The sequence below is a fragment of the Lithobates pipiens genome, unplaced genomic scaffold, assembly GCF_037356315.1.
Source record: "Lithobates pipiens isolate NorthernLeopardFrog02 unplaced genomic scaffold, aLitPip1_a1.2 Scaffold_3, whole genome shotgun sequence".
Classification (NCBI taxonomy): Eukaryota; Metazoa; Chordata; class Amphibia; order Anura; family Ranidae; genus Lithobates; species Lithobates pipiens.
Window position 1 is genome coordinate 9822368 of NW_027507790.1, and position 14332 is coordinate 9836699.

General features: G+C 42.5%; 1 protein-coding gene across 2 annotated transcripts in view; it reads left to right on the forward strand.

Moving 5' to 3' along the window:
• The first annotated feature begins 2690 nt into the window (after positions 1-2690).
• The window catches only part of CFAP73 (cilia and flagella associated protein 73), a 49266-nt gene continuing 37624 nt past the window's right edge, over positions 2691-14332 (forward strand). Inside the window, exon 1 of one of the 2 annotated variants that reach the window (XM_077461251.1) lies at positions 2691-2829. In XM_077461251.1, the coding sequence (XP_077317377.1) occupies positions 2693-2829 (137 nt within the window). In that variant the 5' untranslated portion in view covers positions 2691-2692. Of the gene's footprint in view, positions 2945-14332 lie in introns of both variants that reach the window. The other variant, XM_077461252.1, reaches the window with a different exon arrangement.

Below are 14332 nucleotides of genomic sequence, written 5' to 3' on the forward strand. Positions count from 1 at the left end.
TTATACCACTGTATACATCTGAAGTTCCCTCTACAGGAGTTGATTGTCTTTCATGAAGGATTGATTAACCAGTGTTGACGGGACTTGACCGCTTATGTGGTTTTTGATTCTGGCTCCAGGATATATACAATCCATTCTACCTATGTGATTTACTATGAACTGCACAGAATTTAATACTATTATTGACCTAATGTCATCAATATTTTATAATATGTTTCACTATTATCACATTTATTTTTTGGTTCACTGTCATTAGAGAGTTTATACTGCAGATTTTTTATCACTTCTGAATATTTTATATATTTGTTGTTTTTTTTTTTGTATTCACTGTCACTAGTGGGTCTATTTAATATAGCGCTGCCTTTTTGTTTTTTATTTTTTTCACAATTCATCATTGTTGCTGCTGGCTGCTACATCTTTTATTTTTTGTTACATTGGTAGCGCAGCTATATTTTTACTTTTGTAAATTACTGTTCATGTTGGACTGTACTTAGAATCTCTTAAGTAAAGTTGCATCAACTGTTCTGAGCTTGGTCTGATGTTGTTCAAAGGGGTGCATGTTGGTTCTAGTGTATCAGAAGTACCAGGGTCTGTAAACCACAGAGCTGCACCAGAGTTTGCACTCTCCAGTTTTAGTAAATCAGCCCCAATATCATGCTCGCCAACTGTCCTGAATTTCCCGGAACATTCCTGGGATTTAAACCTTTGATTTAAACCTTTGTCCCTGCCTTTTCGTTTCCCGGGAAATGTCCCAGAAAAACACAGTTTTTTTTGTCACGGCCGGTACTGGTAAAATGTCTCCGCTGGTCGCCATTTTACTGAAGACCAGCTATTGTGAGGAAGAAAGAAGAGGCGGAACCAAGGCTCCACCTCTTGGTTATTCTCTTCTCCTCCACGAGCTGGTCTCCTGTAATGGCCAAATCACCAGTGGCCCGCTCCGGGGTGAATAGACTCGGGGCTGGGGACACACCTGATGTAAAGGGAGACTCCGCTGGCTGGGGACATACCTGATGTATAGGGGGACTCCGCTGGCTGGGGACACACCTGATGTATAGGGGGACCCCGCTGGCTGGGGACACACCTGATTTATAGGGAGACTCTGCTGGCTGGGGACACACCTGCTGTATAGGGAGACTCTGTTGGCTGAGGACACATCTGATGTATAGGGAGACTCTGCTGGCTGGGGACACACCTGCTGTATAGGGAGACTCTGTTGGCTGAGGACACACCTGATTTATAGGGAGACTCTGCTGGCTGGGGACACACCTGATTTATAGGGAGACTCTGCTGGCTGGGGACACACCTGCTGTATAGGGAGACTCTGTTGGCTGAGGACACACCTGATTTATAGGGAGACTCTGCTGGCTGGGGACACACCTGCTGTATAGGGAGACTCTGTTGGCTGAGGACACATCTGATGTATAGGGAGACTCTGCTGGCTGGGGACACACCTGATGTATAGGGGGAGTCCGCTGGCTGGGGACACATCTGATGTATAGGGAGACTATGCTGGCTGGGGACACATCTGATGTATAGGGAGACTCTGCTGGCCGGGGACACATCTGATGTATAGGGAGACTCTGCTGGCTGGGGACACATATGATGTATCTGATATATATTATTTGGGCCATCTACCACAGGAAACCCCTAGACGCATACAAGATCAAGAAGATAACGGTAAGCCCAATAAAACCAGCAGCTCCTTCGGGGGTCAGTGCTACACGTGGCACATAAGAAACTTTGCTTGTTATACATTAACTACTTGCCGCCCACGCTATAGCTGAAAGATGGCTACAGCGCGGGCCTTAATTCCCAGGAGGGCATCCATGGACGTCCTCCCGAGCAAGCGCTGTCTGCGCCACAGTGCCACCCATCAATTCCCACCAGTGCTGCCAATCAATGCCCATCAGTGTCTCATATTCAGAGCCACAGATCAGTGCTGCCCATCAGTGTCACCTACCAGTTCCCATCAGTGCCACCCATCAGTGCTACTTCATCAGTGCTTATCAGTGCACATCAGTGAAGGAGAAAAATGAAAAAAATGACCTGTTTTCCAAATTTTCTAACAAACTATGAAACTTTTTTTTTTTTTTTAAATGTTCTGTCCTTTTTTGTTTTATTTAGAAAAAATAAATATAAAAAACAGCAGTAATTAAATACCACCAAAAGAAAGCTCTATCTGTGTGAAAAAATGATAAAAATGTCATTTGAGTACAGTGTAGCATGGCCGCGCAATTGTCATTCAAAGACTGACAACGCTGAAAGCTGAAAATTGGGCTGGGCACGGGGACATATGTCCCTGGGCAAGGAGGGGGTTTAGGTGCCCGGAGCAAGTGGTTTAGCAAGTGGTTAACAATCCTGCCTGTTCACATTATTTTAGCACCCAAGTTCCAAACAGCCAGATTTACTGGGAGTGTCTTAACCATGACAATGTTGCTTTATTTTTTAAATGACTTCAGGAATATGACTTGTGAACATTGTTCCTGTAGAGGAGACTCGTAGCTCCCCTATTAGCAGATGAGAGCAATGTAAAGCAGACTTTGGCACACGAGGAGTTGTGAGAGGAAATAAGGTGAAGTGTTGTGTGGGGTTTGTGGAGGTGAGAGACAAAAACCCGCCATATGAGGTCTGAGCCTGCACTTCCTTCTCCTACACAATAATTATGAGCAGGACGGGATATGGGTACCTATATATGACAGCGTACCCCACCACAGTCCAAACATCAGTGTATCAGCAAACATGTGAAAGGATGCCCGGAATAAAGATGTCTGCCGATCATCTCAGTCTCCGCCTCCGACCTATAAGGAGGCGGGACCGGTCGTTTCCAAGGTAACGAGAAAACGCTCGGCACTGGAGCTGTCCTGTATAGTGATTCGTGAGCTTCAGCCATGGAGTTCGATTTGCGGGAATATTTTCGGGCGGCCTTCGAAGATAAGCTGCTAGTGTGAGCACACCCTTCCTGTGTCTGTCCTCCTGTGTCCCTCTGTCCTGGCATCTTTATCTGCCCCCCCCTCCATGGTGTCTGGGCTTCTTTCTACACCCCCCCCCCCTCCCATGGTGTCTGGGGCCTCTTTCGTCCACCCCCCCCCCCCCCCCCCCCCATGGTGTTGGGGCTTCTTTGTCTATCTGCCTGCCTGTGTCCAGACTTCTTTCTTTGTGTACAGATGAGTGACCTTTCATAGTGCACATCACCTGTACACCATTTTCTCTATATTTCATCTGCTGTGAAGGCTCTGATCCTCACAGATCCAGTACTGTCTGTGATGTAATAAATCTGTTATAGCTTCCAGCTAAATGACTAGGATCTCTTAGTTCATGTGAAGTACCACAGACAGCGAAACCGATGTATATGAAAGTAGTGAAGGGTTGACTTCTGTCTGCTTTCAGCGAATAGCTGCATCCTGCTGTGATCTCCCCTCATGTGAGTGCAGTTTCTCAGGAGTGTTCCACTCTGGCATGTAGGCAGCTGACATCTTTGTGTGGTGCTTTTTTTAGTGCGTTGTGTCTAAGGCACATTGTACGTGCATTTTAGGCATTGAACTCTATATAACAAGTGTGATGAAAGCACATCAAAGTTGCAGAACTTATTTTTTTTTAATGCACCGCACATAAAACGCACAGGTGTGAAGAGCTGAAAGGAACATAACTTCACTAAGAAGAGAGAGCAGTTAATATTTTCATATATTGTTAATTACATGTTAATTATCCAACATCATTGTGTGCTTTTCCTATGGAATTTGACCAATCGTGTGTCATGGAAGGGTTGGCCAATGGCGAAACTGAAGGTTTCTATAAAAAAATCATAGGACAGGGCTTTGTAGGTTTCTTGAATGGAGGGCCGGAAAGGAATGGGACGTGAGGAAGTGACATACCTGTGTGAAACTGTGTGAGGTTGACCAGGCAAACACCCCCAGTTGTTCGAGGCCCGAAGGGAAGAGAGGATTTTTAAAAAGCCGGGGAAGGGGTAGGAAGGGGAATATGAAAGGCTCAACCTTTCATAATTTAAAAGCTGAATTCCAGTTATAGCAATTTTTACATAGCTGCATTAGTGTAGCTTGGACCCCTCCTGAGAAAGTGTCAAACAGTAAAGTCCCCCTGCTCCTCCAATTCTGATCAATCGGAACAGGATGGGACACCTTCAGCTGAGATCTCATTAAAGCTTAAGGATATTATTACTATCCTTACTGACACAGTGCACTCTTCTTTACCATTAGATCAGCCTGGGTCTGCTCTTTCCAAGATCTCCAGCATGGGTTCCCTGAAATTGGCCAAACCTGCTTAGACCTTCCCAGTCAACTTGCTTTTAGAACCTGTCTTGTATGGCAACTAATCTCACAATGATAAACTGTTTGCTCCTCCTAAGTGTTTTACTCAGCAATATTCTATTGTGGAGGGTTTTCCTATGGAAATGGAGGGTCCCTGTAGTTGACCCAGCCATTTTTTGTCATAAGAAGATACTAACAGTCCCTGTGGAAGATAATCCTCTCTCCATATACAGAGGATCCTTTGGCTTAAGTCAAGGGTGCCCAACCAGTGGCCTGGGGGCCACATATGGCCCGCAGAGCCATCTGATGTGGCCCGCGACCTCCTGCTCTAGGATGGTGAGTTGGCAAGGCCAGATTGCAGGTTGCCCACCCGCCATGCCAGAGCATCAGTGTTGTGAATGAAGCCAGCGGTAGAGAAAGTAAGCAGCTGCGTAGCAGAGCTGCATAAGCCAATGCTTCCTTTATAGCACCGGCTCCTGTCATAGGTGGAGTGATACCAAATGCACTCTGCCTGGAACAGCAAGTTTATTACAAAAATCACAGTGTATATATGAACTTATCTGTTCTGCAGTGGTTACTGGGCTGCTTTCAAAATGATCCGCTGGTGTAGTGCAGCTTACCTGCACTGAGCCATAGACTTCTGGTTTTACCTGTGGGTTTGGTGCACTTTCAGAAAGTGCATCACACCTGCAGGGTATAATAGAATTCTATGGCAAACTACAGCTAACCTGCAAGAAAGCCACAGGTGCATTGCGCAGACCATCTACAGACCATCAGTGTAAAAGTAGCCTTAGGCCCCTTTAACATGATCTGTCTGACCCAATTGGACCCTCCATTCACCTCTATGGAGCTGCAGATGTAAACAGACTTGTGTCCATTTACACCTGCCTATTTCCAATCCGATCTGCTAAAAAAACAAGTGGATCCGTCCCCTTCCATTTGATCAGATGAGAGAGCCCATAGAGTAGAGTGGGCTGTGTCTGTGTCCGCTTTGCATACGCAGAGCGGACGTCGGACCTGTCATCTTCTCATTGTGGCCCCTGACTGTTTACTAAGTCGCTTAAGTGGCCCTTGCTCTTCAAAAGGTTGGGCACCAGCCCCTGCGAGGGCATACAATGAGCGGATTCTATTTTCTTGTCTACTTAAATTTCTAATAAACATATTGAAATAGAAAAGGTTGGGCACCTCTGGCTTAAGTGCTGATCAGAGAAAGTTCCTTGCAAAAAGTACCTTGAGCAACTGCCCTTTGAGAAAGAATGCCTGTTTGGTTCCTCTTTGTAAAAGTACATCAATGAGAGCACCATGGGTATTCTCTTCTCCCAGAAAAATATGTCTGGAACACACTTTCATTGAAGGATCTCCAAGCCAGCCATGTCTGCCCCAGCATTTTCCACTCTTCATTCAATCAAATTTGCCTCCTTCCTCACAAATATGGTAAGATATTCTTGTTTGCATTCATCAATTCCTTTCTCAAGGGGTCATTAACCTAGTACCGAATGTGGAATGCTTTCAAAGTTTCTACCTGAACCTGTTTAATTCCGATGGCCTTTTTGGGTCTGAATACTCTCAACTTGATCCTGCATGTTCAAAAATTTAGCATGGAGATAACCAGTTGTTACTTCTCCCACTTCCTGGATTATTTTCTGGCCTCTATGGGATGTACATTTGGTACATCCCATAGAGGCCAGAAAATATGGTACATTTGGGTGGGTGCTAAGCACCACCAATTTGTTGCTCTTTGCTTTGACCTGTCCATGGCCCCTTGGGTCTTCTCCAATGTGCTTGCTCTGGACCTAGGGCTCTTTTATTTTCAGGGATGCATGTTGTGGGATACCTGGACTATCTCTCGGTAAATTAACAGTCTTCCTTAACCCTGCCAGTTATTATCCAGAAGACAGCATATACATTGCAGTGCTTCTGTTGGACTTTCCACCTTCAAAATTCATCGCTAAAACTGGCTGAAGTATCTGGGCGTGACTTTGGACATGGCTCAGTCTGAAATCTTCCTGCCCTAGGACAAACTTTTGTTCTTCTGCTCTATTGGCCCAGGCTTCTGGGCCCCAAATCTGCCCTCAATTTGTGCCTGCATGAGGGTCTTGGGTCTGATGGTAGCCTCCTTTTGAGGCATTGATGTACATCCAGCATCACTCCAGACAATTGCAACACAGCATTCTACCAGCATGAAGAAAATCGTCTCAGTCCCTAATCCACCACGTGTCTGGCCTACAAGGCCATACATTCCCTGACGTGGTGTGGCTTTCCAGTCTGGTGCTGGAGTCAGTGAAACCCTTTCCCCAAAAGTTGTGGAAAGTTCTGACAATGGATGCCAGACTTTCAGACTGGGGAGTTGCCCTGAATGCATGTTTGATACAGGGGACTTGGTCATTGAATGAATCTCTTCTTCCCATCAACATTCTGGAACTGGGCTGTTCCTTTAACACTTGAACTCTCATTTGCGAGGTCACATGACAAAAATAAAGTCCAAAAATGCCAAAGCTGTGGCCTACATATCAATTGGAAATTGTGCAGAAGCTGTGCTTAGAGAATATACATAGCCGCTAGCAATTCACTAGACAAATAGTGCATAAAACAAAAATATACAATATAGTGGAGCGCTAAAATTAAAGAACAAGTTAATCAAACAAAAGAACCATAATAAATATGGCTCAAAAAGTCCTATAAATGAAAATTGCAAACAAAAAAACTGTAAACAATTCAAAGGTGTGAAAAGCGATCCACACAATAATATTAACATCACCCTGGATGATGTCCAATAGGACCAAACGCATTGGGTGGAGTTTGTGTATATGATGTCAATGCTATTTGTTTGTTTTTATTAATAGTCAATGGATTTGTCATATATGTTCAGCTTTGTGTACAAGTGGACCTGCGTAAGTGTGTTTTTTTTTTTTTTTTTTAAGTAAAATGTTTTAAACAGTGTGTGTGGATGCTTGCTGTTTTTCCACACGTACTTGTGAATTGTGAGCTTTCCTGATGAGGGTATCCATATATGGGGAACCTGTTATTCGAGAGGTGATATCTTCCAGCTTGGTCTGACATCCATACGAGCCATCAGGAGCGTTTGGATCCTGTTGGTGTGATTTAGATCCTCCGCAACGTTTGTTTGACACAATACTTTGGTATTTGAGTCCACTTATTCTGGTAAGCATGCTAGCCTTACACTTTGGTGTTGGATCACAGATTGATGGTGGATTCTCTTTATGGATGATACCAATTTGATTCTCTTTGGGATTCATTCTCTACAGCAAGATTACTGCTTACTGGACTATTCAATTGTTCAATTATATCATTTTTTTATTTATGAGTATTTTTTTTTTGTTGCATTGGAATATTGAGATATTATTGCGTGGATCACTTTTCACACCTTTGAATTGTTTACAGTGTTTTTGGTTTACAATTTTCATTTATAGGACTTTTTGTGCCATATTTATTATGGTTCTTTTGTTTGATGCAATTGTTCTTTAATTTTATCGCTGCACTATATTGTATATGTTGCCCACATATACAGTACCATCGAGGTGGCTCCAGAACTAACCCTGCTAATTTTAAAGCAGACTTGATCCTCACTTGGATGGAACTACACATTTTGGCCCTGCCTGCCGTCCATATCCCAGCCGTAGAAAGTTGGCAGTCAGACTTTCCCAGCCATGAGTATCTGAATCCAGAGAAATGGGCTCTTCATCTTGAGGTGTTCTAAACCTTTTGCCACAGGTGGGGGAAGCCAGACATGGATCTTCTGGCATTCAGATTTAAAAATAGGAGAGGGTTGTTGCCAGGTCTGGGAACCCCCCGGACTAATGCAGAGGATACTGTGGTGGGATCAGTTCAGTCTAATCTATGTCTTTCCTCTGCAGCTTTTTACTAGTCTGCTTCACAACATTGAGATAGAGGGCATTCCGGTGAAGCCGAACTGGCTTAGAAGGACGTGGTACTGTGGATACTCAGACGCCTGGTGGATTCTCTGTAGGCACTTCTGGATCGTCCAGACCTTCTTTTCCATGGACCAGTCCACCACCCTGCTTTTCTGATGCAGACTCTAATGGTATGGTTGTTGGAACCCAGGTTCTCAGGGACAGGAGTCTATTGGATTCAGTCAACCTTACCCTCTTGAAGGCTAGGAAATTAACTTCTTGCAAAGTTAATCTTTACACCTGGAAGGCATACTTTGCAAGATGTGAGCCAAGGAAATGTCATCCTAGGAAGTATTCCTTGAGGCCCATCTTGTCCATTCTGCAGTCTTGTCTGTGCCAGTATCTAAGTACCATCAAGGGGCAAATCCTGGCCATTCTGTTTCAGAGACCATGTCCTCTCATTGGAGGGTGTTGTATACATTTCTTCCATGAGATCTTCAGCCTTTCAGAGGCCGCCTTTTAAACCATTAGAGATTTTTTTCTTGTCTGATCTTGCAAGGTGAATTTTCTTGTTTCTATCAGCTTGCCATGGGAGAGTCTCTGAGTTAGCGGCCTTAGTCTGTAAGAGTCTTTCCTAGGACAAGCTAGGAGAGTCTCAGCTACAGCCTCTTTTTGACAATCCAACTACTCGTTTGTATTTCCAGAAGGTTCCCACAGGGGGCTTCTGCTTCTTGCTCCACCATTGCTAGGTAGGTTAGACAAGTCCTCATAAGAACCTATGGTCTAAAGCAGTGATGGCAAACCTTGGCACCCTAGATGTTTTGGAACTACATTTCCCATGATGCTCAACTACATTGCAGAGTGCATGAGCATCATGGGAAATGTAGTTCCAAAACATCTGGGGTGCTAAGGTTTGCCATCACTGGTCTAAAGAATCCTCCCTTCTCTGTTAGGGTGCAGTCTATCAATTCGGTTAGTGCTTCCTGGGCTGATCAATTGCCATGCACACTACTCCAGAATCTGTCTGCTCCAGTCTTTGTAAATTCCCCTCAATGCATCCTGTGAATGCATGAAAAGAGATCATGTGGTTTACCCTTATACCATATATCAAGTGAAATAATACATATATTTTGTGAAATTATGAGGTGGACAGTGGGCAACCCACTATTATCACTGTACTAGAGCCACAATTGTAAGCCTGAGCAGTCAATTCTTATGGCAGTGCTAGTATCTGTAAGAATTAGGGTAACTTTTTTAGCATCCCCAGCTGCCATGTGGATTTAGTTGGCGAAGTATTACACATAACTTCCTGGACCAATCACAATAAAAAAAAAAAAAGTACTTTTTCCTTGAGTTTCACTTACATTTTGCTAAAGAAGGAGGTAGACTCCCAAAAGCCTGTCCTGAAAATGTTACTGTTAACACAAATAAAAACGTTATCATGCACAATACTCAGCTGTGTTGAGCACATATAGTATTACAAGACTCTGGTCCGGTCGCACCTAGTGTATGCTGTCCAGTTCTGGGCACCAGTCCTCAGAAAGGATGTATTGGAAATGGAGCAAGTACAAAGAAGGGCAACAAAGCTAATAAAGGGTCTGGAGGATAGTAGTTATAAGGAAAGGTTCCGAGCACTGAACTTATTCTCTCTGGAGAAGAGACCCTTGAAAGATATGATTTCAATTTATAAATACCGTACTGGTGACCCCACAATAGGAATAAAACTTTTTTGCGTGAGGGAGTTTAACAAGACACGTGGCCACGCATTAAAATTAGAAGAAAGAGGTTTAACCTTAAACTACTGTGATATTTGGGGGTTATTAAGCCTCTGTGTAGAGCACACCAGTGAGCGGAGTCCACGCCAGTCATGCCATTTAAGGGCTTGTTGGCCCACTTTTATTAAAAGTAAAAGAAAACAAGTCCAATAACAGGAGGGTTTCCCACACAGGGGTTTCAGCTTTCCACAGCAACAACGTAATAATAATCAGAAAAATACCAAGCCATCTGGCTCTCTTCAGCAGTACTGCCGTTCAGGCTTTACACTTCAGCCCTCTTGGCCATATAACAGAGAGGTCACAAAACTACTGTACCTCTTTTTATCTTCCTTGCTGCTCAGCCCACAGCTTTGGGCCCTCTTACTATACCATGCAGACATGCATGCTTCTCCCTTGCTTGCCTGGACTCCTCGGGAGGGTGGAGCCCATAACCATGGTCTTGGCTCTGTTATAAGCCCAGGACCCACCTGTTCAATCATCCAGCCAGACTTCTGGCTGTTCCCAAAACCCGGTCCCAGGATTGGAGATTCCGTCCCACCCATAACACTATGGAATCTCCGGGCTCCAGGTCCCCAACTGGATTTTTGGAAACAATGAGGAAACTGAAAAGACAGTTTCCTCCCAAACAAACAACTTCCCTGGAGCCCCTCAACCTGCCTGGTTGAGAACCCTGCATCCTTCTGCTGGTGGGGTACCATACTACCACACTACGTAGAGCAGTGATGGTGAACCTTGGCACTCCAGATGTTTTGGAACTACATTTCCCATGATGCTCATGCACTCTTCAGTGTAGTTGAGCATCATGGGAAATGTAGTTCCAAAACATCTGGGGTGCCAAGGTTCGCCATCCCTGACGTAGAGGGTTCTTTACTGTAAGAACGACAATTATGTGGAATTCCCTTCCACAGGTGGTGGTCTCAGCGGGGAGCATCAATAGTTTCAAAAAACTATTAGATAAGCACCTGAACGACCATAACATACAGGGATATACAATGTAATACTGACATATAATCATAGGTACTATATCTACTGACATATAATTATACACACTATATCTATATCCAAAGCAACTGGGACTTACCGTGTAACTTCTAAGACCCCATTCTGTATAATGCAAAAACCGGCAAGATTATACCTTGTACAGCAGTAACCTGGACATTATCAGCACTACATAAGACATAATTGTGTACTGTAAAAATCACATGAAACTTTATTAAAAGATGGGGACAAGTCCCTGATGAGGAAACCCCATGCAAAAAGTAATACAGAAATTGGAAACAAAGCACCTAATCAACTTGTACAGTACAGCACTTGAGACTATAATGTATATACATCCCATACAATCACAGTTTTTTCAGACCGGTGTATGCCTGTCTCATAAAGTTTGTTTAAGGTTTATTTTTGTAGAAATTCTGTGTGTCCACCCAAGAGTCCCAGGACAAAGCAAACTGATGAACCCTGAAAGAAGGAAAGACTATGTACAAGTGATCAAATTAATAATGCAAAGAAAATCTCATTATTAGAAGACAGTGTTCTAAATGTGAACTTAACAAGCCCATGAGTCTTCAGGGGTGTTGAAATTGCTTACATATCTATTCTGGTAGAGTAATCTGGTGGAAACAATGCTGAGCCTAGGTACACACTGACTGCAGGAATGAAATTGTGTGAAAAATGAGAAGACAGCTGGTCTCCCCAAAATAATGCCTTTATTTGACAAAGCTTAGTCCATACACCAATCAAAGACACAGGTCCAGGTAATATATGACGCGTTTCGCACTGTTAACGGTGCTTAATCATAGCTGCAGGACCACCAATCGCAATCTGTCTTTTATACACATAAAATTAAATGGTCACCTGACCAATTGTATCTCATCCAGATTGCGATTGGTGGTATGATTGGGTTAAACCTTGAGTGGGACGTATCCCATTTTTACGATTGAAACGTTAGCTACAGTACATGATTTCATATAACTTATCCCATTCATCAGTTTACTTGTTTTAGACTTCAATTTTCCGGTATATTTCTGTCCCCTATTTTTATTTTATTTTACGTTGTACATAAAGTCCCTTTTCTCCTTTATACAGTAGGCACTCGCTTTACTTTATTTAGTCTTGTTATTACAACATATTAGGACTATATTAATATTAATATCTTGTTGCCAATAAGTACTCCAACTTCATATGAAAACTATATATTAGGACTCATGTACATATATGGATTATGGGCGGCTTTATGTGGCCAGGGGTCATATTCAGGTTGCTGAAGGCAAATATGTTCTTACCCAAATACAATATATAACAGTTGTGTTCCCGATTTGCCATTTTAATCACGTAAGGATCCCTATCTACTTGTGTGTATACATGCATGTGTGTGTTTATTATCACCTTACAATGCGGGGGAAGTATTTTATTTTGTCTTGTTTTCATCATTAATACCGCCCAACGATATCCACGAAACGATTTTTATACACACATTTTTAGAATCTTTCTACATATTTTAACGTTACATGTTTTGTTCTTGTGCACTCATTGATGTTTATGCCTCACTTAATGGTTTTATTGGGCATTTGGTAGACACATGAATACCGTGCGTCACACATTGATTCCCAGATATACATTGTATGTATGGAGTGCAGGGGAGACTGATCTATTGCAGTTTACTAATTTAACCCTGAAGTCATGAAGTTGTCTTAATTTACATCTATTATTCAGTTTGCTTTTCTCTTCATGGGTTACAGCTGTTCAGCACATTTATTGCTTCCATGATCACTCCTCCCCCATATGTGTGAAAGCTTTTGCAGGATCACCAGTGATCGCAATCTGGATTAGATACAATTGGCAGGTGACCATTGAATTTTATGTCTATAAAAGATAGATTGAGATCGGTGATCCTGCAGCTATAATTAATCGCCATTAATGGTGTGAAACGCGTCAGTTATTACCTGGACCTGTGTCTTTGATAGGTGTATGGATTAAGCTTTGTCAAAAAAAGGCATTATTTTGAAGTGCGGCCATCCTCTTCTCTTCTTTTTTGCCATGAACTTTGCTGAGCTGGCACCCTTCATCTCCTACACACTAGAACAGTGTGAATACAAGTGATACCACCTGGACCAGTAATTATTCTGATTTCATGAAATTGTGCAAGTTCAGATGAACACGCACAATTTCATTCCGGCATGTCAGTCCCGACTTCGGGGGCGTTTTCAGAGACATCTGTGCTTGTTTCTGCATAGATGTCAGTGGAAATCGCACCCTGAAATCACCAAAAGTAGTACAGCAACTACTGTTGGGAATTGGTGCGGTGTCGCACCGATTGGGACACTGCCATTGACGCTGATTTGGCATTCGATTTGACATGGTAAATCGCATCAATGTGAACCAGGGCTCAAGAACAATTTAGTAACTCCGTTTCAATTTTGGGTAGACTTGTCTATGATTAGCATTATATATAATCATACATGTTGACTTTATCATATATGTGTATTGCTAAAGTTAACCTGTTACAAACCTGGACATTTCATACAAAATATAGGAAGAAAAATATATCAGCAGAGAGAATTTTTTAGCAAACTTCACAATGTTTATCAAAATGATAAGTAGATTTATTGATTTATTTATTTTTACAAAGAAAAATTCATAAGTAAATTTAAACAGGGCTGGGACAAGGGCTTAAGGCAACCAGGAGAAAAGGTCAAAGTGTGCCCACACAATAAGCTGCAAACTACCTCAGCAGCATAAATTGCAGCTCCTGCTCTTTTTGCTCCCCTTTTCCTTACTATGACACCCAAGGCAGTCACCTTTTCTGCCCAAACCCGTCGCCCACTTGGTCATTCCCTGGGTTCAGAGGTATAGACCAAAATTGATCCTTTATTCCGATGGACAATCTCTCATCAGCGGAGAGGCTTGAGAGGTGGATGGACTAAGCTGACCTTTCAAGGAAATTTCAAGATTTGCATGGTACATTTAAAAAAATAAATAAAAGTGCAGCGCTAACCACTAGGTGAATTTTCATATAACTAAGTATAAATGAATAAACTTTCATAAAAAACCTAAATATTAGTGAATCCAAATAAAGTGAAAATCAATAGTGAAAAGTGTTTACAAAAAATTAGTTAGTTGTCAAAATAAAAAACAACATCCATCAGAAACTCAAAAGTCCAATGTATTTAAACATGTGAAAATTTTTTTTTTTCAAAAGTGTATGATAGTGTCCTATATAAGTGAACAAAAAATGTAGTTAATCCTGTTTGTTCAGGAGAAAGTGCTTGACCACGTGGACCTTTCACAGCTACAAATCAATAAGAAATTAAGGCTTACCAGATCACCAATTAGTATGCACAAATGCGAATATCCAAACGATTCTAAACAGACAGCCAGAAAACGACCCAGTCTCTCAGACGTTCCACAGTCACAAACTGAC